Source organism: Pelobates fuscus, chromosome 3 (genome assembly GCF_036172605.1).
Source record: "Pelobates fuscus isolate aPelFus1 chromosome 3, aPelFus1.pri, whole genome shotgun sequence".
Taxonomy (NCBI): domain Eukaryota; kingdom Metazoa; phylum Chordata; class Amphibia; order Anura; family Pelobatidae; genus Pelobates; species Pelobates fuscus.
Window position 1 is genome coordinate 29,702,281 of NC_086319.1, and position 27,972 is coordinate 29,730,252.

Here is a 27,972-nt window from a genome sequence, read left to right on the forward strand (position 1 = left end):
TACACATGTGTTGAGTAGGTGTGGATTATACACTCAAGAAATGTACGCATATACATGCTCATGGTTTAGTTCAATGGAATCAACTTGTAATCTGTCATCTGATATGCATTATCTTTAACAAAAATATGCAGAGCTCCGGTATTGTATTTCTAAGTCGATGAACACCCAGTGGATGGAATAACTCTGTAACAAGCAGGAAATGACAGAATGTTTCTAGTGAAAAAGAAAAAAAATAATAGTAATAAAATTATTTGGATCAAGACTGGAAGAATTTTCATGAAATTTGTGTAAAGTATTTATATTCAAGAAAATGGAATTGATGTGACACCAATTGATAATAAAGCCATAGTATAGGTATAAAAATGATAGAAATGTTGAGAAAATATTAGTTTGTGAAATAGCATCTTATAGAAGGTAGAAAGATGTTTCAGAACAAATAAAGAAAACAAGAGAAATAAATACAAATGTGACTTTAGATCTTAGTTTAAGAATTTTTTTCAAAATTCCATACATATTCCATTTTCTGTAGCCACGCAGAGGCCTCCTACACCCATATTTGGTGGAACTGTTAGAAATTTAGAGCCTTCTGGAAACTAACATATGACATTATAGAGAATACTACGGGCATATCCTTGACATTCTCTCCCCAAACCGCTTTATTACTTCTAGGATGGCCTACAACGTATCTGAGAAATAGATCAATAATAACCCATATTCTGGTAGCTGCAAAAAAAGGTATTGTAAAGCTCTGGAAGCAGAGTGAGCCTCCAACGTGGGATATGCTAAAAATCCAAATCTCCTTTCAATTAAGGATGGAGAGAGAGACCTCCTCTACAACCAAATATGGATGGAATATATGGAATAGTTATATCAAAGAGAGATACCCAGAGATGGATGTTATTGTCATTGTGGTTTTATATCTATACATATCTCTTCCTTTTCTGATTTCCGGAGAATCCCGAGGGCATTTTTACTGCCTATGTTGCTCTCTTGAGGGTCTTCTGCATTTCTTATCTAAGATTTCCCCAACTTTCTCTCCCCCCCCCATCGCAATAAGAGACCGATGCACAATGTCAAATTAAACTTAAAATTATGTCATATACTAGAGGCACGTATCCGCACCTTAGAAATATAATAATTATATATCTGTAAATATTGCCTATTGTCTTTTTGTCTGTGTTGTCGTTTTTAAGTCTGACAATGTCCTTGAAAAAGCTTATTTTAAAAAGCAGATAGATCATCGTATGATCCAAATTATAATAGTTTGAAGATTGTTAGACTGTTCTGGTTGTTAATTATTGTATTGTTGATGTTATGTATTTGTATGTCTTTGTATATCTGAATAACCTAATAAATAATAAATAATAAAAAAAATATATATATTTTTTTTTTCAAATTATGCATCTTGAGCTAAATTTCGCAAGATGTTTTCAGGGATAGCATGTACTGAAATATCTGTACAGAATATGGGCTGGACATGCCTAAACTCAGATGGTAGATACCACAAAGGGTAGTTGAGAATAACAGGGCTAAGATCCTGTGGGACTTTCAAATTCAGGCAGACAAGCCAACCTGATATTGTGGTGGTACACAAGGAAATGAAGACTGCAGTGGTGGTGGATGTAGCAATACCAAGTGACCATAACATCAGGAAGAAGAAACAAGAGAATATGGACAAATACCAAGGACTGAAAGAGGACCTAGAATGGATGTGGAAAGTGAAGGCAGTTAATATTATTATTATATTATTATTATTATGTTATTTATATAGCGCCATCAAATTCCGCAGCGCTTTACAATGGGTGGACGAACAGACATGTTGTAACTAGACAAGTTGGACACACATGAACAGAGGGGTTGAGGGCCCTGCTCAATGAGCTTACATGCTAGAGGGAGTGGGGTAAAATGACACAAAAAGGTAAGGATAGTATTAGACTAGTGACAGTTGCAGAAGAGGAATCAGTCGGGAGCTATTAACAGTTTGATTGATATGCTTTTATGAAGAAGTGGGTTTTTAACGATTTGTTGAAGGAGTGGAGACTGAGTGAGCATTTAACGGAGGAGGGAAGCGAGTTCCACAGGAACGGTGCAGCCCTCGAGAAATCTTGAAGACGAGCATCAGAGGTGGGAGTACAGACAGAAGATAGACGTAAGTCTTCAGCAGATCGTAAGGGCCTAGATGGGACATACTTGTGTATAAGGGAGGAGAGATAGGTGGGAGCAGCATTATGTAACGATTTGAAAGCAAGAACCAGAATTTTAAATTGAGCTCTATATTTTATAGGAAGCCAATGTAGGGACTGACAGAAGGGTGAGGCATGCGGGCGGACAGGAAGATGAGCCTCGCTGCCGCATTCATTATGGACTGTAACGGCGCAGGTTGGGAGCACGTAAGACCACTGAGAAGCAGATTACAGTAGTCAAGGCGAGAAAGGACAGTGAATGGACCAACACCTTAGTCGCATCTGGCATTAAGTAGGGGCGGATGCGCGCAATGTTTTTGAGATGGAAATGACAGGATTTGGCAATAGACTGAACATGAGACTTGAAGGAGAGGTCGGAGTCAAAGAGAACACCTAGGCAGCGAGCCTGCGTGGTGGAGCTGATGGTAGCACCGTTGACTTGGAGGGAGACAGACAGAGGAGGGAGGAAAGACCAGAATTTCAGTTTTGGTCAAGTTTAGTTTAAGGAAGTGGCCAACCATCCAGTTAGAAATAGCAGAGAGGCAGTCAGAGACACTAGTCAAGAGGGACGGGGAGAGATCAGGAGAGGACAGGTAGATTTGCGTGTCATCTGCATAGAAATGATATTGGAAGAAAAAGGAGCTAATGAGTTTACCAAGGGAGGCAGTATAGATGGAGGACAGTAGGTGACCAAGGACTGAACCTTGGGGGACACCAACAGAGAGGAGTTGGGGAGAATAAGCAGAGTCAGAAAAAGAAACACTGAAAGAGTGCTGGGAGAGGTAGGAGGAGCACCAGGAGAGAGCAATATCTTGTAGACTGATATTGCGGAGGATGAGAAGAAGCTGTTGATGATCAACCGTGTCAAAAGCTGCAGACAGGTCAAGGAGAATTAGGATAGAGTAGTGGCCACGAGATTTTGCAGCGAGTAGATCATTGGATACTTTGGTCAGTGCAGTTTCCACAGAGTGCTTAGCGCGGAAACCAGACTGAAGCGTGTCTAGCAGAGAGTTGGACTCGAGGAAATCTGTCAATCTTGCATACACAATTCTTTCGAGGATCTTGGATGCAAAAGGCAGTAGCGAGATAGGACGATGGTTGGATGGGGAGTTAGGGTCAAGGTTGGGCTTCTTTAGAATTGGGGTTACTGTTGCATGTTTGAAGGGAGATGGAAATATACCAGAGTAGAGAGAGAGATTGAGAATTTTAGTGAGAGGTCCCAGTTGTGACAGGAGCATTTCGGGGCTGTGACTCCCGAGTTAGGGGAGTGGATTCAGCAACTTCCAGGTGTTACATCTGATAACTGCAGAAGAGTGCAGTTCTAGGAACAGTTAAGATAATACTCAGAACTCTCAGGTTAGGAGGCAATTGCACATGTGTGGCAAATTACTGTGGTATCAAAATAAAATACTCTCTTAGTACAGCATTTGATTGTGAACCCAGTGTGACTTAGTTCTCACAGGGTTAGCACCTCAGGAAGAGAACTACTAGAGGTGTGTAAACCCTGCAATCTACTGAATGGCAACGTTTTAGATTGCAGAGTTAAAAACAAGCAGTCAACGTTATTGGGATTAAGTGATCTGGGTGTTTTAAGAGTAACTAGGGTCAATGGTACCTGTTTATTAAGTTTTTTCTCTATATAACTCTCACAATTCTCAACCAGGTGAGAGATTGCACCCATACGGCTACCAAGACGCCTTTACCAATGACTACCAATGACTATATTGACTATGATGACTTTGTTGAAACCGTTGATTTTGTGTTTTGCCCTCAGGCTTCCCCTTCTCCAGTAGTTTGACACTATTCTATGGCCAGAAGAATGTAAAATAATCCTCAGTGGCAATCTCTTTCCTTTATTTGTTCATAACAATTCATAAACATGGATTATATTGAAAGTCACAAGGGCACTGGGATAATAAACGACACTGGTGAAATACGTGGTTTCCCATGGAAATGATTTCCCATTGCAAAGTCCTTCCACTCAGGTAGAGTTTCTAAAGTTTCACAATACTCCTTAGGCGGCTGATGCTCTCGGCCTATCAGTGGTGCCTAGGGCAAAACTTTCCTTACCAGTGCAAGAAGATGAAACCATAAGACAAATCAGACTAGCACTGTGGGAATAATTTAGATGTGAAGCCGTTCAAAAACGGTTTAGTCCGATAGGGTAAGACTGAGATAAGACTGAGTTCATGTCTTCTAGCCCCGTATCAACTTCAATGAGAAAGTTACAAAGTTCTTCCTTCAAGTTAAAGTTGTTTTGGTGGTTTTGAGTATCCCTTTAAAAGAAGCTGCCACTACCTGTGATTTAAATATGTATTTGCGAGGTGTGGAAAAAATAAACGTTAGGTGTAGAAATCCACAACTCTTTATCCTGCCTTCGACTTGACTCTCTGTCAGTCATTGTTATAAATGTTGTCATTTGCAAATGACAGTCAGCATAAAGAAAGCATACAGAGAAAAGAAGATATAACAAACAAACTTTCAATATTTCCTACTCATTTGCAATGTTTGTCCTGATTTTGCCATGTCTGAAATGGAACATGATGTAAAATGACACTGTAAGCACCATGGCTGGGGAGGAGGGGGATCAGTTTGACAAACAAAGAGGGACTGCACCCAAAAAATTATTTACACCATAACCACTAAAATAAGTAATTGTGGAAATGGAGGTATGAGTGCACTTTAGTTTTTTATATTCTTTATTTTTATTGTGCACAAAGAGTGACAAAGGTATAGATAACTACAATATGCAATACAGGTTGTGACATTCGTTGGTCAGGCACATTTTAATTTTTTTTCTTTAAAGATTAACATTCGGTTGGTACGTTGCGGCATTTATGAAACTCATAAAGCTGCTGCGCTTAACTCTTGATTAACTACTAGGTTATCTGAGATCTATTTGAAGTCTAGCTGACGCTTTTCACAAATGCAAATGTGGATTCAAAAGGTTAATAAAAATTTTAAAATAAATGACGTTCGTTATGACATTATACATTTTACTTTGATCTGCATGCTGGTTGTTTAAGTGCATGCCTAATAATTGTATTTAAATTGATGGTGGTCAAGTTGGAACAAGCTGTTCATGTTTGGCAGTCGTTAAGCATGTAACATCTAATAAGTATAAAGCAGTAACATACATGTTATGAGAATCATTACTTAACTAGGTGGTTTCAAAGAGGGAAACCTCAGGCTGACATTAGAGTCCTTTAATACAATGCCTGTGTGTGCCTATGCAGGAGTGTAACAGCGGGCAGCTACAGGGATAGGTAGGAAGTGGTGCCAGGTAGTGTGTGCTAGGTAGGGTACATCCAAACAATGGAGGGTGCCCAGTAGTAGTCGGCCCGGGTCAGCCTATTCCCACGGGTAGCAGGGTGGTGTTAGCTCTCTGGGGGACATGGTGCCAGGATTGGGTTCCTCTCCGGCCCCAGGTCCTAATGAGGATCTGCCTCTGCTTGCCAAGGTCCCGGCGTCTATTGTAGCCTGTGGCTGGTCTCAGTTGGAGGTAGCCAGGAGGTCGGGTTGACGTGCGCTGTTTGATGTGGGCATTTCTCCACTTCAATGGTCGATGCCGGGCCTTTATGCCCCTTGTGACCCTCGACCTGGGAGTGTATGGGGTCGGCTGCACAGGACCACTCCGGAGCTTCTCACCACGAGTAGGCCCCTTCCTCTCTGGTTGCTTGCTTTTCCAGGCTCTGCTCCTGCTGTTGGCTGCGGAGGGTGCCAGAAGCTGTTGGAGCTTGAGCCAGAGGTGTTGGAAGTGGCAGTCAAGCCGCGATTGGAACTCTGCCACAGCATCGTTCGGTGTCTTCTGAAAGGCACACGTTCCTTGTGGGTCCGCTACTGAAACTCCCGCCATGATGTGGCTGTATTCACCTCTGTCCGCCGCTTGCCAGGCAGAGTAAGTATATGCGTGCCCGGTTTGTCAGCTCCGAGGGAACTGGGATGACCCCCGCCAGTCCGGGGGGGGGGGGGGTGTGAGTGTAGCGGGCCACGTGTGGGGCCAGGCCGCAACGAGATCGGCCGCCTCTCATCCAGCCTGGGTCCGGTAGGCCGCAGCAGGATCCCTGGGCTCGCGTTGCTGAGAATGGTCCAAAAAGGGTTAATATTGCTTGCCCGGGATCCCCTGACCATGAATATGTCGAAATTTGTGCAGATGTGTTCCAGTTTCAGGCTTATTAAGGTTAATTTCAACATTTAGTGTAGGAGCTCAAGCTGCATGTGTCTGATCAGCTTGGTGGTCAGGCTCCGCCCCCCATGAGTGCACCTTTAATTAGATTTTTTTTCAAATAATGGAACACTGATTTAGTATTCTACAATCTTTTTGGGAGAATATGTATTTTAATTTAAAATATGCAAACTTTTGATCTGGTACACTGATTTATTCTTCTAAAATCTTTTTGGGAGAATATGTATTTTTAATTAAAAATTATGCACATTTTTAATCAGGAGTTAATGTAGATAATCTGAAGGATTTAGTAAATTGCCAAAAACAGAGACTGCCATGTAATTATTTTCAAAGCAATTAGATACAATTTCATTCTTTTAGGACATCAGGGATGTTAGAAGCGCAGTTGTGCGTCAAAGAATTAAGTTCATGATCAGTTCAGGCTCTGATTCCGTTTCACTGATGCACTAGTGGTGTAGTTATATTATTGTTACTATAGCTTATTGAATATTTAGATTTTAGCACATTTGTGTAACGGCAAATGCCTTGATAAATGCTGCTTTGATTACCAGCCCAGATGTCAATGCTTGTCCAAGTGTTTGCTTGTCCTCAGTTGCCCCAAAGAACAATGGCCTCTTGGTGCCAAAAGGTTAACTGTTATTTGCATTATACTTAGGATAAATGTCCAGATGTTCAAAAATACAATCAAAGCCAGTAATACCTCTCTGAAAGATAAACAACAGGAAAACAAAAAAAAACTACCCCACCCCACATTATATATATATATTCAAAATTATTGAAACATGTTAAATATACTTATCTTAAATGTTCCTCTACAAGTAGAGAACCGTGGAACTGGGAAGAGATTCCTTCCTACCAGGAACCTCTCATTATAGTCTGTGGGGTCTGATCTTATTCCATAAATCTCTGTCAAGCAGTGGTTTATGGAATAAGTATTTTTTTTATCTGAAATAGCAGATCCTCTCATAACATAGGATGAGTGAATCTGCTCAAAATATGGATAGCAGCTATACTGTAACTGCTATCCATTTATACACAGCCTGGCTCCTGGAAGTCACCAAGTGCTTAAAGCGACCCTTCCATTTGTGTAATATTTCATAAAGATAAAATATCTCTTTAATACTAATATGGGCTGCTCTACAGCAGGCATGGCACATTTGGAGGGGGGGAGGTGCAAAATGTAGAACAGACCCCCAAAGTGTCATAAACACTTTAAGATGTAACAGAGGGGGTATACACCCCATATCAGCAGGCATGGCAGTGGCTCCTTAGGTTGGGTGGTATACAGGAGCCCCCCAACCATGACAGTGCTGCTCTCAGTGCAAATTCATCTACACTGACTGTAAACATATTTGCAGACAATTATATCTACATGATGGACCAAAGGCAGAGTTTAAGGCTATTTAGAGCTTTAGCAAGCTTCATGCTTTGCCCTGAGCCATGACTGACTTTTATTTCTACAGCGGAGGATCTATTTTTTTGTTCTTGCATCCTGCGCCATAGAATGCATTGAGAGTGTCACGGTGTTGCGTATCCCTCCGCGGCGTCCCCGTTACAGCGCTAGATATTCCTCCGCGGACTCGTTGTCGCTGGCTGCGTGTAGCAGCGCTGGGTAGGAGACTGGTGGGGGCGTGGTCAGGGTGAGTGCAGCAAGATGGCGGCGGCCTTGTACCATGCGGTTCCTGGAGGAGGAGAGAGCAGCGACAGCGACGATGGCTGGGATATGGGGGACTTCAAAGAAGTGATGCAGGTGGGGGGACATGGCCTGACTAACCCGGCTTCACTGCTAACACTGGGGTCTGATAGAGAGTCAGTCACTGCTCTAACTGAGCCCTGGGGGGGAGAGTCAGTCACTGCTCTAACTGAGCCCTGGGGGGGGAGAGTCAGTCACTGCTCTAACTGAGCCCTGGGGGGGGAGAGTCAGTCACTGCTCTAACTGAGCCCGGGGGGGGTTCTGCTAGAGCAGGGGTCACCAATCCCATGGCCGCTGACCTGTGCCAGTCCACAAAATGTATTGCTGGTCCACGAAAGCTTTCACCCGACAGGTGAAAGCTTTTGCGCACCGGCAAATTGCTGCAAGATATTTCCCCGGTGCTATGATCTCATGACACCAGGAAATGTGCCCCCCTCTCCTCTGCAGGACTGGAGGGGAGATCAGAGATCTCTGTGGCGAAAGTGACCTCGCCACTGGTTTTTGGAGGGGCCTGTTTGCCATCCTCTTACCCCAGGACTAGGGCCCCTGGGGGGTATTGCCCTTTGGAAATGTTATTTGGGCATATTGGATTGTAACACACTTTTTCTGCCCCTTTAATTCCATGAGAAAATGTGCCTTTTTCCTGTCAATTGTTTCTCCAGCAGGGCGTTGTACCAGGGACACTGCCAGACCAGTTTAAAGCGACACTCCAGTGCCAGGAAAACAAATAGTTTTCCTGGCACTGCAGGTCCCCTCTCCCTCCCACCCCCCATCCCATGTTGCTGAAGGGGTAAAACCCCTTCAGTGACTTACCTGAGACCACCGCCGATGTCCCTCGGCGGTGGTTTAGGGTCCACCCACGCTCCTCACCAGCAGGCATTGAGACCGATTGCACATGCGTGCCGCCGGCGGGATGAGACCTAAGGCGCATGCGCATTAGACCGTCCCATAGGAAAGCTTTGAAAATGCTTTCTATACTTTCCCATGGGGATCCTCACATGACGTGAGGACGTCCAGCGATGCTATAGCACAGAAAATCTGTGCTATAGACCAGGAAGTTCCCTCTTGTGGCTGTCTAGTAGACAGCCACTAGAGGAGGAGTTAACCCTGCAATGTAATTATTGCAGTTTATGAAAACTGCAATATTTACAGTTGCAGGGTTAAGGGTAGTGGGAGTTGGCACCCAGACCACTCCAATTGGCAGAAGTGGTCTGGGTGCCTGGAGTGTCCCTTTAAACTGACTGCTTTGTCCCTCCTTAATCTCTCATCAGCCGTTGCTAAACTTTCACCCCATGGTGATTTTATTCTGTTAGTGGGATCTGAGCGCTGTTCGGATATATTGAGCACTCAGATCCAAGCTATCTGGGAATAGGTTAAGTAAAAATGAAAATCCAGCGCACTCCCTTATCTACTAAACAGCTACTTTGGTGCTGACAGATTTTGCTAGTTTTATTAAAAACACCTAATCTAGGCAAAAAATAATGGGGATTTAGTTACATTATATGATATGGGGGTTCTGTTCAGTATAATAGGAATTATGTATTTTTACTGTTGTTGTAAATGAAGATATTCCCTGTACCTGGAGATAATTAAGTTACCACACCAACTTAGCCAATTATCTCCAAGACAGAGGAGAAGATAGGCCGGCTGCACAGCCTAAATCTGTGGTACTGTTTTGGGAAGGAAAGCCATGCTTGCAATCGGTCAAATAGGACTTCCACCTATCTTTTTTGAACCATGTTTGTATACTGATTATGCTGGTTAAGAATATGCAACTTTTATGGAAATTGCTTGTATGGTTTGGAAGTTATGAATATTGTGTAAAACTGTATATTTTCCTGCCTGCAGGGCCGGCGCTACCATAAGGCGGCACAGGCGGCCGCCTTAGGGCGCTCCGGCCCAGGGGCGCAAATGTCCGGGTGACTGGCAGGAGAGAAGCACACAGTGCTCCTCTCCTGCCGGTCACTTCTTGTAGCGTAAGCGAGCGGCGGCAGCAGCATCCCCACAGACCAGCCTTCCTTCCTGCATCATGCCGCGGACTGTGTGGAGGGGGCAGGGATATGAACACGTCATATCCCTGCTCCCCGCGTAGCACACAGCGCGGCTGGCTCCTTGCAGGAGCTGGAAATACCGCCCCCTCTGTATCTGCATGGTTGGAGCAGCGTTGGAGAGCAGAGAGGAGGGGCTGGGAGAGTAGAGCCAGCCCCTAACTCCCAACTACCTCAGCCAGATCCTCACACTGGATTCCAGGGAAGCCACACTCCTGCACCCAAAAGGTAGGAAACAGGAGGGTGGCTATAAAAGTATATATGATTAGCATGTGTATGTGTGTGTATCTGTATGTCTGTCAGTGTGTGAATGTGTGTGTATCTGTATGTCCGTCAGTGTGTGACTGTGTGTGTGTGTGTGTGTATGTCAGTGTGTGACTGTGTGTGTGTATCTGTATGTCTGTCAGTGTGTGTATCTGTATGTCTGTCAGTGTGTGACTGTGTGTGTATCTGTATGTCTGTCAGTGTGTATGTCTTTATCTGTATGTCTGTCAGTGCATGTGTCTGTATTTTTGTCTGTCAGTGTGTGTATCTGTATGTGTCTTTGTGTGCATCTGTATGTCTGTCTGTGTGTATGTGTTTGTATCTGTATGTCAGTCACTGTGTCTGTGTATGTCAGTGTGTGTGTATCTGTATGTTGTCAATCTGTGTATCTGTATATGTACCAGTTTATATTTATTTATATATATATATATATATGTGTGTGTGTGTGTGTGTGTGTGTGTGTATCGCAATGTTTGTGTAAATGTGCATACATCTCAAAATGCATCTTCGCCTGTGTAGCCAAAAATCCTTGCACCGGCCCTGCCTGCCTGTGATAATTAAGTTAGCCCATTGTGTTGAGATAATTGTATCACAGGCAAAGGAGAGGGTTTGTGTGTATTAACTGGGAGTGTCTGACTGTACGTTGTTGATTGGCTGTTCCAGAAGGTCCACGTGGGTGGTAACCTTGTGGAGAAATGTCTATATAAGAGCAATAAAGCCTCAGTTCATTTTGTTCCTGCTTACACTCCAAAACTGTGTGTCGTCCTGTTATTGGCGGGAAGAAGATTTGCTCCTGTGTCTGCTGTTCCAGCTTGCAGGAGATTCAAGGGAAAAAGGCTTGCTCCTGTGTCTGCTGTTCCAGTTTACAGGAGATTCAACGGGGAAAGTCCATGTAAGGACTAGATCTAATTCCCCATTCGGTTCCAGAGTTCCCAGGACTGAGTGTCGGAGGTGTCTGCTGGAGTGCTTGGAGCCCTCAGAAAGCGCTAGGAGCATCCTTCAATGGAGGTACCCAGTCGGGGGTGCCAGGTGATCCGTTACAATCTCCCTCTCCGGCCCGCTCACAATGTACTGCTAGCAGCCGGCAGGAGAGGATTAGAGGACCCCGGGCAGCTCTAACCTGCAGCTCTGCCAGAATGTCCTCCTGCGAGCTCGGAGCGTTGCTGTTACCACAGCAATGCTTCGAATCTCGCGAGAGTAAAATCTGGCAGCTCCTGAGGCTGCTAGAGTTCACTCTCACCTCTGGGACCACCAGGGCTGCCCCACCGGACCACCAGGGATTCCAGGAAATATCCCCCCTCCCAGGCAAAGGTATGCAGGGATGAGGGATATGAAAATTACTATTTTTCTTTTAAAAAAATAAATATATATTTATTAATCTACCCTCCAGACCCACAATCATTCTCCCCTGCACACACACACACAGTCCCCCCCCCCCCATACACACACACACTGCACCACTCACACACACATACACTGCATCCCTCACACATACCATTGGGTTTTTCTGGCTGACGCTGGTCCGCAAAATATTTCTCCTCTTTTCGCCGGTCCCCGGGTGCTAAAAGGTTGCAAAACACTGTGCTATAGAGTCAGTCACTGATAAACTGGGGTCTGCTGGGAGAGTCAGTCACTAAAATAAGTCGCAATATAATCTATATTGTACATCAGGGGTAGGCAACCTTTTAGTAGTACTGTGCCAAAACAAGATCCTGAAGTCCCTTGGCGTGCTGGTCTTTTTTTTTTTTTTTTTTTAAAGTTTAATTGAGGTGTGTATGTTGCCGTATTCTGCCAGTATTATTTATGGGTGTCGCAGTTGCTTTGTATTGTTGTATTTGTGCGTGTATGTGGGTTGTCAGTGGTGTTGTGTTTGTTGGGACTTTGTGTGTGGGCTGTTTGTATTATTTGTATGAGGGGGAGGCTTTTTCTGCAGCTCTGTGTATATCTAGCAGTGTGGGTGCCTTCCATGGGGACCAGGCTGGCCAGGTAAAAGTTGTGGGCTGTAGCTGCTACAGTATTCTCTACTCCAGTTCGGATTCCAGTTCAAATGCTGTAAGGAAGTGATCTGAGATCACTTCCTAAGTGCTGCAATGTGTAAATTGAGGATTGTCCCTCACCACCTGCAGTCACCGCTCAGTTTGCACTAGCAGATATCTGATATACTCCTGATAGACCAGAGCCTGTTTGTCTTCAGCAGCCTTTAGTGCAGTGCAAAGGCTCCTCAAGTGCCATAGGTTGCTGATGCCTGTTCTACATACTGTCATGTATAGATCCTTGGTAACTGACCCCATCCCAATGAATTCAGTCATTTTATGGCTACCTCAGACCCTTTTAACACAATAAACTCCAGCTGGGGATCCCTCTTTTACCATATACTAATGGTCTATCCTTTGGGGGGCATGGCCAAGATCCCGATGTGAACAGAGGCGTGCCCACTGAACTCCCGACGAACTAAGCTACAGTAAGCTGAAAAATTCCCCAACTTTTTAGGTTGGGTAACAAAAAGAAGACCCTACCATCTCAAGAGCATCCGGAGCAGACACCGAGCAAGAAAATGAGAGATTTAAACAGGTTTTTCAAGGACAAATCTAGAATATTAACGCTGGGCGGAGGACGGTATGCAGGCGCCACCTTTGCCGCATGACTCACCGCCACAGAGCCCAGTCTTGTCAGAACAACCCTGACATACACCAGGTCCTGCAAAACTTACCTTCTAAAACAGATATTGCTTTAATGCTTAATAAATTGGAATCCTCAATGCAGGAACAAATTTCTACCCTGACTGTGGAAGTCCGTCAAGTGGGACACAGTCAGTGATTTGGAGGATGAAAGAGACACTATACACGATAGAATTCATAATCTGGAGCAGAATCAGATCACCATCAGTATGAGAGGACTGGATGATCTAGACCAGGCATAGGCAACCTTCGGCACTCCAGATGTTTTGGACTACACCTCCCATGATACTTAGCCAGCATTACAGGTGTACGCATTATGGGGGATGTAGTCCAAAACATCTGGAGTGGCGAAGGTTGCCTATCCCTGATCTAGACCATGGGTCATCAAACTCCGGCCCCCCAGATGTTGCTGAACTACAACTCCCATGATTCTCTGGCTATCTATGTATTTCAAAGAATCATGGGAGTTGTAGTTCAGCAACATCTGGGGGGCCGGGGTTTGAGGACCCATTATCTAGACAATAGGGGCAGGAGGAACAACCTCAGAATTCGGGCCAGACCCTACTGAAAATCTTTTATTCAAGATTCTGCAACGGCCAGACGACTCTCCCAACTTACATGACACATGAGGTCCTATACATACACCTCCCCTCAGGTTATGACCTGATTTATGGATACAAACCAATGGGGATAGGTTGCCTTATGATATATTGTAAATGCATTATGTATTTAACTATTCGACACTGTTGTATGATGTACAACAAAACCTTAAATGACCACTATAGGCACCCAGACCACTTCAGCTCAATGAAGATGTCTGGGTTCCAGGCCCCCCCAGTTTTAACACTGCAGCTGTGAACATAGCAGTTTCAGAAAAACTGATATGTTTACATTGAGGGTTAATCCAACTTCTAGTGGCTGTCTCCCTGGTTTGCTCAGAAAATCTGGAATTGTTTAGACCAGGCATAGGCAACCTTCGGCACCCCAGATGTTTTGATCTACATCTCCCATGATGCTTTGCCATGATTATGGGTGTAAGAGCATTAGGGGGATGTAGTCCACAACATCTGCAGTGTCAAAGGTTGCCTATCCCTGGTTTAGACAATTGAAGTTTCACCCCTCCCCCACCCTCCCCTCTTTGATTATATTGGCCTTAAATTTGCAATTTTCCTGTCAAATCTTCTCAATTCATTATTAGGAAACAAAAACACAGTTTAGTGGAATTTTTTTTATGTTCAAATGATCCCCAGGAATCACAGTATACACAAATAATTACATTCAGGGCTTTCAGCACATGCGTGAAGAATTCAATAGCGCTCTGTGTGGGCCAGGAGTGGGTGTTGTCAGTTGGCCTGTCCAGCTAATGCCCACTTTGGAGCAAGACCTGGAACCAGCTTCTTATTCGAATATGCTACTAATGTCTTGGCACCAGATACCACAGGACACATTCAGAGGTCTTTGGAGTCCACATCTTGGCAGGTGGTTTTAATGTAGCGGCTGATCATTGTTGATAGCAGGTATCATGCTGAGAAAAATGGGGACACGTATAAGTATTACCATTCATGCACATTTTTTTTTTTCTTTTATCTAGATTGGGTAGGTAAAGCTCATATTATGGGAGCGTTTCCAATTCTTATTTATTCATATTTTATAAACCACTGTTGAGTGCAGTTTATGTTGACGTGCTCTATAAACTGATCACTTATACCCCGCTGCTATCAGTTCAAATACAGCCCGTTTCACAGTTCTACCTAACTTGTATTCAGCACTTTGTCAAAATCATCACATCGTGAAAAAGACACAATCCAGAAATGTCATTATAGCTTGCCAGCTTCATCCTGAGAACAATGGGTCTCCAGGCAATAAAAGGCTCTTAATCAGAATGGTACCCTGTTACTGTGTGTATTTTTGCAGAAATAGATAACCTGTCATGGGGAGTAAACCGTGGCAACTTGCATTACAAATCACAAAAATTGAAAGTGCACAAATTAACAGAATTTAAAGATATAATATTAGTATTGGAATCTCAAAACCCTGAAATATCCATCTTCAAAGAAAAGGGGCAAATTTGCCACGATGGCAAGTGAAAATAAAAGTGCAATATCAATGTAGGCACTGTGAGTAAAAAGGTTTAGAGTTTAAGTGGATTTGGTTACTGGTGCTTTAACCAGATGGCTTGGGTATGTTTCTTGAGGGATACTTAATATAATTTCGATCTGAGTTTGTGAGGGCAGAGAGTTTGACCGGTAATGTCCGGTCTATACATATTGTCTGTACATTGTGTAATAAAGTGTGACATTGATTCATAAATATTTCTTCCCATATCTTAATGAACTGCACGTTGGATGTTTAGGGCTAGGACTCTGCTAACTTCCCCATTTGTGTTTGACAGCTGAGGTCTAAAGTACGCTGCAGTCCGCCCTTAATCTGCGACAATTTTGTCATTTGATAGTGTCCTGACCTCAGTGGGGTTCTGTGGTATCGTCATAAGGACCTTGACTTTTTTGTTTTCAGTGCGTACTTTTGCAACCTGTGTGTTGAGTCACCTGTTTCCTACGGACGCCTGCCGATCTGACTGTCTATGGTACTGTGAGCATAATATCTGTGTATATCGCTTTTGTAAATAGAAATAATTTATGGTTCTGTGTGATGCAGACTTTAGCACAGTTGGAAGTATAGCAACCCCTTCCTCAGTCTAAAATGATTTATAACCAGCAGATATCTAGGTGTGTTTTTATTTATTTCTGTTGAGTATAATTGCCATTGCCTTGTTGCAATGATATTGTTGGTATGTAGAGATAGCAGATTATACCTTATGCAAGGTTGGCCATTGGTTCGTCATGGGATAGATCATTTAAAATATTGTCCGTAAATTGACGTACTTGATTGCAAGCAGCATTTTATTAAATGATTGTAACGTATAAGCTCATGTTGGCTCTTTCAAGCTTTTCAAGGTAATGGGAAACGTACAGGGGGACAAAGCCTGCCTCTTCTGATGGGAATGATCTCACAGGTCTCGTGTCAATAAGGCATCCAATATGCTCAGCTCGGGATCCTGGGATCTGTTGTCATTGCGGCTGGTGTAATGTATAGTAGAGCAGGGTTGTGGTCTGATGGTATACATGTAGGCTGCACTTCTTGCTGTTTGAGAGGCTAACCCCTAATAAAAGTTATTAATAACCAAAGACTGGTTGAGAACAAGAGAGAGCGGGGAACACTGCCTATAAAGTATACATTTATATATACAGAAAAATTACAAATAAAAAAAAAAAAATATTTATTAGTGAACAAGATACAAGGTGATTATTTCGTACATCAACTCTTGAACCGTCTGTATAGATGCATACATATAGATGTGTCCCTCCCGACATACCGACATGGTTGTACCTCTCTCCTCCTTTACCTTTCCATTTCCTGCAGTTAGCTCTCCTACCTGAGAATAGCTGTGATTCAAGTGCTGTTTGTTTTCCTTTTAAACCTTTTATTTCTGCATAGTATCTCTGTATGCCCCTGTATGCATCTATACAGACGGTTCAAGAGTTGATGTACGAAATAATCACCTTGTATCTTGTTCACTAATAAATATTTTTTATTTTTTATTTTTCTGTATATATAAATGTATACTTTATAGGCAGTGTTCCCCGCTCTCTCTTGTTCTCAACCAATCTCCACTTAGGGTTAACCCCTTCACTGCCCTGATACCTTTACACTAGGCTTTCACTTTGTAAAACTAATAACCAAAGACTGCTGCTTTAAGCTCATTTTTTTTGCCTTGAGCAAAAAAAAATACTAGTTACCATGGTAACTTGGTGCCCAGGGTATGTCAAGCCACCGCGCGTCTTTGTCACTGAATGGAGAGCGCTCCATTGGAACATGTTTTACGCCTTCAAGACTCGAGAACTGCCTCTCAAATGAGAGCATGTGTAATGTAACATGACATCCGACATCTGGTGAAAGTTATTCTCATGCATTGGCTAAAACGTTAAAAACATCTATTGGAAATGATTTGTGTGTGATGTTAAAGTATTAATAATCTAAATTAATTTGTGAGATTATAATGTAAAGAACATGAGTACGTGTTTGCTGTGTGTGTTTTTGCCATAACTTAACATGTTTGTTTGTTTGTAGAAGCTGGGCAAAGAGTCCATAACTGAAAGCAATGAAGATGCTTTGAAGAGAGCTTTGACTGCTGGGAATGTGAAGTTAGTTGAAGAACTTTTGGATTCAGGTGAGGTTTGTCTTTAATGTGTACTGTACACATCAGTTTCATTTGGATAATAAAGGTGACCATTCTATCTAAATGTAACTGCTAGCAAATAATAAAAAATATGCACCGTCTACATATATTGATTGTTGGCATAGTTGGCTATACTTGTAGTGGGCTATATGCAGACCGTCACAGCAACTACCTCACATGTCCATGATTATTCCTCTAGTCCACACCTTTGGCTTCCAGAGTAACGATAGAGGTTAGTCTTCTGTGACCCCAATGTGGTAGCAATGAAGCCAAAGTGCCTGTTGTCAAGGAGGAGTTTCCCCCTACATAGGTATGTTTCACAAGCAGGTCCGATATTGTTAGAGAAGTATAGGAGAGAACAGGGGTGGATGTTGCATTGGTTATATTAAAATTTGCCACGGTTACAATAATGACGTTATAACGAACTCTGAAGTTACAGGTGTACATTTTCAAGGTGTGAGTACATTATCCTCTTTTACCCTGTTTGTAGTTTCTTGACCCTGCTCTAGGATAGACTTTGATCACAAATTGGCTCTTATAGTTCTGTGTTGAACATATGTAAATGATCTTGGTAATTACTGAATGTTTGGTCTTCATATTGCCCTAGTGGGCATTATTAACCCCCTGCCTTATATTTAAAATAAACATTCAAAAGTAAAAATAAAGTTACCTGGAATCCAACCTCGGATGAAGCTCCTCTTGCTGCCTTCCACACCCCCTCTGACATCACTGCTTCCCGGTGTAGTGTTAAGGATCTAACTTTGTATTTCTATAGAATTCTGTTAAAGGTAACTAACCTGTCATGTCAATAGTGACTTTATTCGTGATAAGAAATGTCAGGAAGCTAAGATGAAGCTGTGCAGTTGGAAGATATGTGTAGCTTTCTACCTTAATTCTTTTCAGAAATCCCCCTGCCCACCATATATTTACTAAATAAAGTAAACAAGTAAATATTGAATATTCTGAGAACAGGCAGTTGCCCTTTTCTGGTACTGATCATAGTGAAAGAGGACCGGACTGAACTCGTTTGTAACGTCACTTGCTAACTCATTAATGTCATTTTTAAAGAAATTGCACTATTTCTTCTAGCACAAGCAGTGTGACGTGAAAAAGTAAATGAACAACTAAATGTAGACAGAAGAGAGGGGGAAAAAAAATCCTAATACTGAGGCTTCCAATGAGTCTACATAGGCACAAACATACCAAAAACTATATAACCAAAAATGACAATCCGTAAAAGGCGTCACTCGTGGGGTCCGGAGAGGGAGCAGATACATGACTGTAAGACACTTGTTTCAGAAGTAGCATTACATATATGACAACATTTAAAACGTTATGGAAATTTTGTATTCTACACCGTCCTCTGTTTACCTGTTTGTAAAAAGTCTGCATGCAGTGTCCATTTAATTAATTCAAAGTAGTGGCCCCAGTTCAGTTGGCGCAGTTAACTTTAATTCTGTGTACGCTTCTACTTGCAGTATAACAAGATCAAATATATCCACAGTTTTTCTATAGGCTTTGTGGTTTCTTAAAATTAAAATTGGGAGAAGCATCTGCTCGTTTTTTTATTGTTTCTTCATAAAGTAAACATTCTCACCTGCCTATGTTTTCTTCCAAAAGGATTAAGTGTAGACTGCTGTTTTTCCTTTGGATGGACTCCATTAATGTATGCCGCAAGTGTTGCAAATTTGGAAATGGTACGTGTGCTGCTGAACAGAGGTGCTAATGCGAGTTTCGATAGAGGTGAGACATCCAATGTTTCCAGGTTGTGTTCACTAGGACCAATCATTTTATCCTTGCAGCATACAATACCTTATGTGCTTGAATAAAATGTTTCTTGCTCAGTTGTAATGCAAGGAGCTCCAGTGCTGACCCACCATGTCTGTTTCTGATAACTGCTGTGGTCAAAGTACTGGCCGGCAGAGTAACTTATGGGTAACTTCTCTTATGAAGTATCAGAGTTACAGCTGTCGGCCATACTGTAGAGTCCAGGAGATACCTGTGTGTTTTTGTTGTTGTAAAAACAGCCACACGGTTTAGAAACAAAGATTGTTGATATCTTGAAATTCTCTATTGTATATTTCTGTCGACTTCTGATGCGATGTAGCCTGTCCTACTTTTAGTATTTAACCCCTTAAGGTCCAAACTTCTGGAATAAAAGGGAATCGTGACATGTCATGTGTCCTTAAGGGGTTAAAGGAACACTATAGTCACTAGAACCAATACAGCTTAATACACTCTCAATCGCAGGCATATCTGAGTTCCAATAAGATTTACTGAAGAATGGAATGTAATGGAAAATAAATGATTTTCAAGTTTGCAACATTAATGGATCTTGATCATGAAACTTGCATTTGAAAGAATACTCCACCACTATTAAAACCTACACTGATCAGCCAATACTTTAAAATCACTGACAGGTGAAGTGAATAAAATTTATTATATTGTTCCAGTGGCACCTGTCAAGGTGTGGGATATATTAGGCAGCAAGTGAACAGTCATTTCTTGAATTTCATGTGTTGGAAGCGGGGAAAATGGGCAAGCAAAAAGATTTGAGTGACTTTCACAAGGACCAAATAGTGATGCCTAGACGACTGGGTCAGAGCGTCACCAAAACGGCAAGTCTTGTGGGGTGTTCCTGGTGTGCATTGGTTAGTACCTTCCAAAAGTGGTGCGATAAAGGACAACTGGTGAACTGGCGTCATGATCAAGGGCACCCAAGGCTCATAGAGGTGTGTGGGGAGTGAAGGCTAGCCCATCTGGTCCAATCACACAGAAGAACTACTGAAGCTCAAAAACTTAATGCTAGCCATGATAGAACGGTGTCAGAACACACAGTGCATCACTGTTTGCTGCATTTTGGGCCGTGTAGTCGCAGACTGGTCAGAGTGCCCATGATGACCCCTGACCACTGCCGAAAGCACATTCAATGGGGACCGTTTCTTTTAGATCAGATAGAAGACTGGGTGCACTTGTGTGTCTCTTACCTGGGGAGAGAGAGTAGCAAAATCCACTTTGGTAAGAAGGCAGGCTGGTGGAGGCAGTGTTATGCTCTGGACAATGTTCTGCTAGGAAACCTTGGGTCCTGGCATTCATGTAGATGTTACTTTGACATATACCACCTACCTAGAGATTGCTGCAGACCATAAACACCCCTTCATTGTAATGGTATTCACTGATGGCAATGGCCTCTTTCAACAGGGTAATTCATCCTGGCACACTGCAAAAATTGTTTAAGAAGGGTTTGAGGGACCTAAAGCATTCAAGGTGTTGCCTTGGCCTCTAAATTCCCCAGATCTCAATCCGATTGGGCATCTGTCGGATTTGCTGGAAAATCAAATCTGATTCTTTGAGGCTCCACCTCTCAACATGCAGGACTTCAATCAGGGGGCTGATGCATCAGTGCTATTTTGGCAGCACGAGGGGGTCCTACACAATATTAGGCAGGTGGTTTTAATGTTGTAGCTGATCGGTGTATATCTAGAATATTGGACAGTCTAGAACACCCGTACCCTTAAAAAATAATTAATAGAACATCGAGAGAGCCCTCACCTGTGCTGGGTCTGTGAGAAACCCCCACATTCAAAAGTGCTATAGCACAGAGCAGTGTGGAAGAGCACCTTCCCGACTACTTCACATCCAGAAGGGTATAATCCAGGGTTATAAAAAAGGTGAATTTTCTTGAACTCAGCACTTTTATAAAGTCACAAAGAGGGGCAATTTGAGTGTTAAAGCTGTATTCCTTACACTATACTTCTCTATGTTCACCTCCCCCACCCCAGCCTGGAAAGGGTTAAGCTTTTTTTTTTCTTTTCACTCACCCAATTCCAGTGACGATCTCCCTCGGCACTGGGTTAACACTTAGCATCCTCTTCCAGCGTCATCCAGCGGGGGACCTAACGCACGAGAGCTGCGAGTGCATTATGCGCCCCCCACAGGAAAACATTGCTGTAATGCTTTCCTATAGGGTTTTTTACTGACACTGGATGTCCTCATGCAGAGCGTGAGGACGTCCAGCGTAAGACCACCAAACGTCGCCTAGATAGCTGGAAGTGCCTCTAGTGGCTGTCTGACAGCCAGTAAAGGCACTTTTAGTCCTGCTATGTAATTATTGCAGTTTCTCAAAAATATCAAGGGAAACTGAGACACTACACCCAGACCAATTCAATGAGATGATGTGGTCTGGGTGCCTATAGTGTCCCTTTAATCTACACTACTAAAATCATGTTAATTGTTTTTTCCACTTCACTCTGTCTCTATTTTACTTCCATAATCATTTTTCTGTTAATTAGAAATAAAACCAGGTCGGCAAACTGAAATATTTAGCTAGCCTAAATGTTTACATTCATTTTATCATTATCTAGATAAATTCACGGTCCTTATGTCGGCATGCACTGCACGTGGATCAGAGGAAAAAAGCGCGAAGTGTGTTGAATTACTACTTTCGAGAAATGCTGACCCTAATGTTGCTTGCAGGTAAATTGGCTCAGAGAGGTTTTGAGATGTGTATATGTATGTATGTATATATGTGTGTTTGTGTGTATATATATGTGTGTGTGTGTGTGTGTGTGTTTGTGTGTGTGTATATATATATGTGTGTGTGTGTGTGTGTGTGTGTGTGTGTGTATATATATATATATATATATATCACCAAAACGACTTTAGCTTAATAAAAACGTTTTTCTGTATAGATCATGCCTCTGACGTTTCGCTGCTCAATTCTCAATTACCATGTTATTCTGTTTGGGGTATTTCAAATGTTTAACCTCAAAAGCAATTATGTTATGTTATGTTTTTTTTAATAAAAATGTTGTATTTCCCACTGTAGCTTATACTCCAAAACTGAGCATCAAAGCCAGGCTTTATGGGTGATTGAAATAACATTCTATCGGGGGGCGGGGCCTGACCAGCATGGCGGACGGTCGCGACTTGCTGGAGCTCCCCAGCAGGCTGAAGGCCCAAGCGATGCATAGAGACTCCTGCGGCTCGCGACCCGACCCAAAATGGGACATAACTGTCACAGTTGGTGGCTGGAGTGCCCCGGTCCGGCAAACCGGGATGCCGACCGCCAAAAGTTTTGGAGAGCGGTTGCGGCCTAGCGAGGGCTACAGGCGGGAGAGACAGCCAATCTCCCGCCCCTTGTCTCTTCCCCCAGCATGACCACATAGAGTCGCCCCCCCCCCTCTGGGCCGGGAGGGATATCACGGTCCATACTCCACTGCCTAAGGTGTGGATGGCCCCTAACACAGAGCGACTCCCAAGTAACCCTACAGCCGAGGCCTACCTTGCGGCATCCCAGGCAAGGCTCGACCTTATCTTTGCCAGATTCTGGGCAACACTGGCAGCTCGGCAAAGGGGCATATCGGAGCCTGACCAGCCTGCAGCTAAACCGGCAACACCACCAACCCACTCCCGCAGACCTACTAAAGACCCGACACCACGGGGCGGAGGGGCAAAAAAACGGAGGCCCCGCAAGAAGCGGCACACAACGATGTCACACGCACCTGCCGCTCCGTGGAAGCTGGGAACGTGCTGTGAAAAGCGGGTATCAAGGGAGAGAAGGGACGGAGCCTGGAAGAGCAGAACTCCACAACGCTCAGCCCCACAAGATGGCGGACCCCCGAACAGGGACGCCACATGGCACCCAGCGGCAGAACAGCCTTACAGATCGCAGCAGGAAGCTTGTCGGCTCCACCAGGACCAACAACCGCCTCACAGACTGGGCATCGGCTGAGGGAAGGTGACAACCCGATCAGCCGGTTGGCATCCACACGTGTCCCCGCCGGTACTGTAGACATTTTAGACCACACTCAAAGTGGGGGACCCCTGCACCTAACAGACTCTCACAAACTGACGTTAAACTCAGTAAAGCGACTCACCTAGCTTTAACATAATCGTTAATATAGATTCTAAAAATACATATTCCTGTCTGAATGAGTTAGTGATAAATACCTGCATAACTTTTGTCATAGAACAAATAACGCTGTTATATGCTTACCGATTATCTAGTCTAGCATGCTGATCAAGATCTAATACCATCATGCCATCACAATTATACTAGTTCACTCACACAGAGCATAGAGCACACACGTCAGTAAAGACAGCCTGATTCTTAAGCTATAGAGACTCTCCTCCCTACTGACGCCTAGCATTATGTCATGATCACTTGTTTGTCACCATAATATGATAGATGTGCAACTGTTATTACTACTATACGACAGTAATCTTTAGCAACGTAATAACCCACTAGTAATGTTCAGCACGTAATTGTCTAGTTTGGTTGTTATAAAAACGTACATACACTCACGCCAATACTAAGCATGTATACGTATATATGAACGCAACTATGGTGCATGGAAAAGCCTGTACCTAAAAATTTAAAAATGCGCACATATCGCTGCCACTGTTTAACACGTTGAAAAGCACATGTACGCTGTTGTGGCGTTCGTCAATATTTCTGTACCCACCTGCGCAACAAAAATAAAGAATTAAAAAAAAGTAATAACATTCTATCCCACTTTGGCACAGGGCATCCCTCTTTAACCCCTAATATAACTCCATCAGAGTTATTTAGTAACTCAGATTGAGGCTAAAGTAGCCCAGCTGTGACTGTACCGGAGCTGGAGATTTTGGTTTTCGAGGTCGGGCATTTCAACCTTTGTTACGCAGTTCATGCTTCAGGTTGGTACAGTTTGAAATTTTATGAATAACCCCGCCAAGCTGTAGCAATAACCTGCTGACCATATCAAACACTCTTACATCTTTAACATCTGGATTAGAATCCAATGGCTTAAATACAAAAAAAACCCAAGCAAGAAGAGAACATCCTGCTAGACATTCATCAGATGTCTAGCAGAGGATGTTCTCTTCTTGCTTGGGTTTTTTTTTTTCTTTTTTTTTTTTCCTGTGAATGAAGTGAAAGATAAAGCCTGCAACACCATCACTCTGGCCAACGTTAAATATTCGTAAATGCAAAGAAAAAAAAGGACTTTATTCTGCTAGCTATTATATAATACACCGCTAGGTGGCACTATTTAAGCAATGTGTGTGTGTGTGTGTGTAACTAAATATTTTTTAAACACAAAACTATATAGCAAATGTCTTCTTAATATGATTTTAATATAACATAACTTTTATTTTATTATTAATTCGTTTCTATTAGCTAGGTTGATGGTTTCATTTACTTTTTCTGCTTCCGAGTGTTGAACTATATATTATTTGAACCCTTTGCTGGGCAGATATTTTTGTGAAGTACTCGGTACTCCAGTTAAGGATAATCGTATGGTTATGTGAGCTGCTCCCTAATTTGGGCAGAGCTCATTACAGAAATCTGCATAAACATTGGTAGAGCACAATGCATGAAGTGTATAACTGCTGAGAGACTGGGGTTCTCTGTCCCCAAAGTACATCATCATTTTTTTTTAAAAAAAACATTTTTTGTACATCTGAATTAATACATATATCCAAATTTATTTATTTTAAACACAAGTCCAGTAAACAACAATAGCAACCAAAAATTCAGAAATATTTTTTTTTACATATCGCAAGATACTCAGACCTTTTCATATGGCATCGCTTAAGGAGAGCGGGACGTCATGATACAACCGGAACCCGAATGTTATTTATTTTAGGAGCCTTCCATAAAAAAAAAAAAAAAAAAATGAACTGGATACTTTGAAATCTGTCAACAGAACTTGGCTATGCTGTTAATCCATATCGTCATTCGCTCGAGAAACCTGCTGGGTTCACGTTTAATTTGTAACTTCCTTCCTAAGGATGCCTCCGGTGTCACAGCAAAGGAAACGCTAATTAAACACATCTTCTAGATTAAAGCATATCCTGTTGCTTGTTTTTGTTTAGTTTTTTTCACACGTGGCACAATAAAGCAACTCCATACGAACATAGTTTGTATATGGGTTTTGTGTATTATTTTTGTGTATGTGTGTGTTTCATTTTTATTATAGGACATGATGAATGTCCAGTTTGTATTGCATTACACCGAGTAAGCCATGTTTGATCTTGGCCTGGGTTTTCAGAAAAAATGAATACATAGTAGATGGCTATTTATACACTGCAAACATTTTAATAAAGCATTAAAACAGAAAATGCAAATGCTTTAACTGCTTGGAAAGAATGCTTTAAATGTACAACGTGGCAATTCTTGGACACGTTTCTCCAAAGTGGGCAGTTTTTAGTCTTCTGACCTTTGATTTGTCTGTTGCTACATGCTACACAATCTTTGGTACTGTTCTTTTCAATTTTTTTATCCCAAAGTGGGGTTTACCATTTAGCCTGTCTTCAGTGCCGTGTGTTGATGGCCTCTCCCATTTTCGTGAATTAATATTTCGAACTTGTCCACCTGGATGCTCAATCAATGCCATTCGAAACGTTTTGTGTGTAATTACCTTCACGTTTCTCTGCTTTCGGTCTAAATTATATAGCATAAAGCTCTTTTTTTTACTATTGTGACTTGAAGCAGCCAAAAGAACATTTTCCTATACCATTTCACCAACTTTCTCTGAAAGGCATAACCTCGGCAGCGGTGGTCTGCTCTGTTCACAGCACGCATGTATTTGGTTTATTCTGAAATAACAGATGGCTTTGAAATCGTTACTAATTTAGCCAATATACATGGAATTTTTTCTGTGTCCGCAGTATACACTGTTGAACACATGGATACAATTCTTTTACCTTTCCGCGCGATCATTCAGCCAGTCCATAGGAAAGCATTCACAATGAAAATCACAGTGAGAACCGCGGAATCTCCTCTAGCGGCTGTCAATGAGACAGCCACTAGAGGCTGGATTAACCCTAAAGTAAACATAGCAGTTTCTCTAAAAATTCTATGTTTATAGAAGAAAGGGTTAATCCTAGCTGGACCTGGCACCCAGACCACTTCATTAAGCTGAAGTGGTCTGGGTGCCTATAGTGGTCCTTTAAACACTGCTTAACTTGGATAATTTGCCTGCAGCATCACGCAGACCTCTCCCGAAGAGGCTCATCCAACCAGGAATCTGTCATTCTGATATATGGGATCTAATCTGGAACCCTAGAATACGTAGTAGTACGTCCTCCTGGATCTCCTCCAGTTGTCAGATATGCTTAGTGGAACCAATTTAAAAACTGCTATTAGTTTATACATGACTTCTCATCACTGCTCTATCCAGGGAGGAGAAAACTGTGATCAGCCCAAGTTGTGCTTGTGCCGTCCGAAGGAAAGGAGCAGAGTTTGAAAAAGCCATAACACATACGCATCCTAAAAGGAATATTCCAAGCTCTATAACCACTATACAGTGGCTGTTGTGGTTATGGTACTTGCCGTGTTCATTTAAAAGATGCGTACCTCATGTTACCAATGCATGTTAACTATTAAAGGTTTCTTTAGGTTCCGTGGAATTCTTAAAAATAATATTACACATGCCTTCTGTTTTGGATTGTCATTTGCCTCCTTTTGTTAAAACTGGTAGGGGCTTCTTTAGTCTATCTGGCTGATAACTTAACAGTGGCTCAAACCCTGTCAATTCTCACAGATTGAAGGCCAAGCATTTATCGGGTCTGAGTTTCTTCAAGATAGAACTACTGGCATTTCTAATTTCTCTGGTGGCTATAGGACACCAAGCATGGGACGAATCAGCAATTTATGGATCCTCACCAGTGCTGGTTATAGCATCAGATGCAAGTATCATAGGATGGGCTGCTCGAAGTGGAAACCAAATCACAGGAGACAAATGGATGAAAGAAGAAGCAAGTCTTCATATCAGTAATAAAAACCGCTGGATTACAGGGGAAAAAAAATATTCAGTTACTTGTTGCCGCAACTCCAGTTCCATAGGGGAATTGTATATGTAGGACAATATGATTAAATGTATCCCAGATCCTTATATTGGTGCTGGATTAATCCCATGTGTAGAAATCACCAAAACCAGCCAAACAGCCCGTGCTCATCAGGATCTCAGAATAATCCACCAGGTAGAACATAAAAAGTGCAAACTTTATTATGGAAAAAATGGTTAACATGTTATAGAAATATGTGCAGAGCTCCTAAATGACAGGCAATCTAAACTCTTCTACCACATGTCAATTAATGTAGATCCTTTCTCCTTCTGGGGGGAGACCAAGGTTAAAAAAAATAAAAACTGCAGTAATACAAAAAGAGAAAAACCTGCACCTGCAAGAAGGTGGGGGGTGGGAGGAGAGGAGAAACAAAAGTATAGAAACACTTACAGTAATACTAGATGTCACGCCTGCCCATCAACATTAATATCAACTATCTACTAGCAGGATCCTTCTCAATAAAAAGAATGGTTATTCCATCGTTTTTCCATCTTTGCTTACTCAAAATTGCTTTCCTCACCTTCTGAAAATGATCACAAATTTCTAGTCTAGATTACCAGTTGCATCCAATGTGTCTATATTACCAGCCTTATCCAATCTTCTAGTGTCTCCCCAAGGCCACCCACATCCCTTCATGTTGTTCAATCAGCTGATTTCAGGTTCTTCCAGTCGAACCGACAATCTTAGATGACTAACATGGTTTTTGGAATCCTGGGCATCTGGTACAGAACAAATTACCGATCAGCCTGAGGATTATCAGTACAGTGGCACAGTGTTTGGATCTGATAAAGTTGATCTTCCTGTGATTCTAAATATCTTATCTATTTCGATCAAGGAAAAGCTTATAGG

General features: G+C 42.5%; 2 protein-coding genes across 2 annotated transcripts in view; one reads left to right on the forward strand and one right to left on the reverse strand.

Annotated features, from left to right (window-relative positions):
- The window catches only part of ST7 (suppression of tumorigenicity 7), a 366,953-nt gene that overhangs the window by 133,740 nt on the left and 205,241 nt on the right, over positions 1-27,972 (reverse strand). The gene's annotated exons all lie outside the window — the stretch shown is intronic.
- Positions 15,548-27,972, forward strand: part of ASZ1 (ankyrin repeat, SAM and basic leucine zipper domain containing 1) — a 59,658-nt gene continuing 47,233 nt past the window's right edge. The window contains exons 1-4 of the mRNA XM_063446849.1: positions 15,548-15,636; positions 17,181-17,280; positions 18,910-19,032; positions 21,654-21,765. Of these exons, the coding sequence (XP_063302919.1) occupies positions 15,634-15,636; positions 17,181-17,280; positions 18,910-19,032; positions 21,654-21,765 (338 nt within the window). The 5' untranslated portion in view covers positions 15,548-15,633. The remainder of the gene's footprint in view (positions 15,637-17,180; positions 17,281-18,909; positions 19,033-21,653; positions 21,766-27,972) is intronic.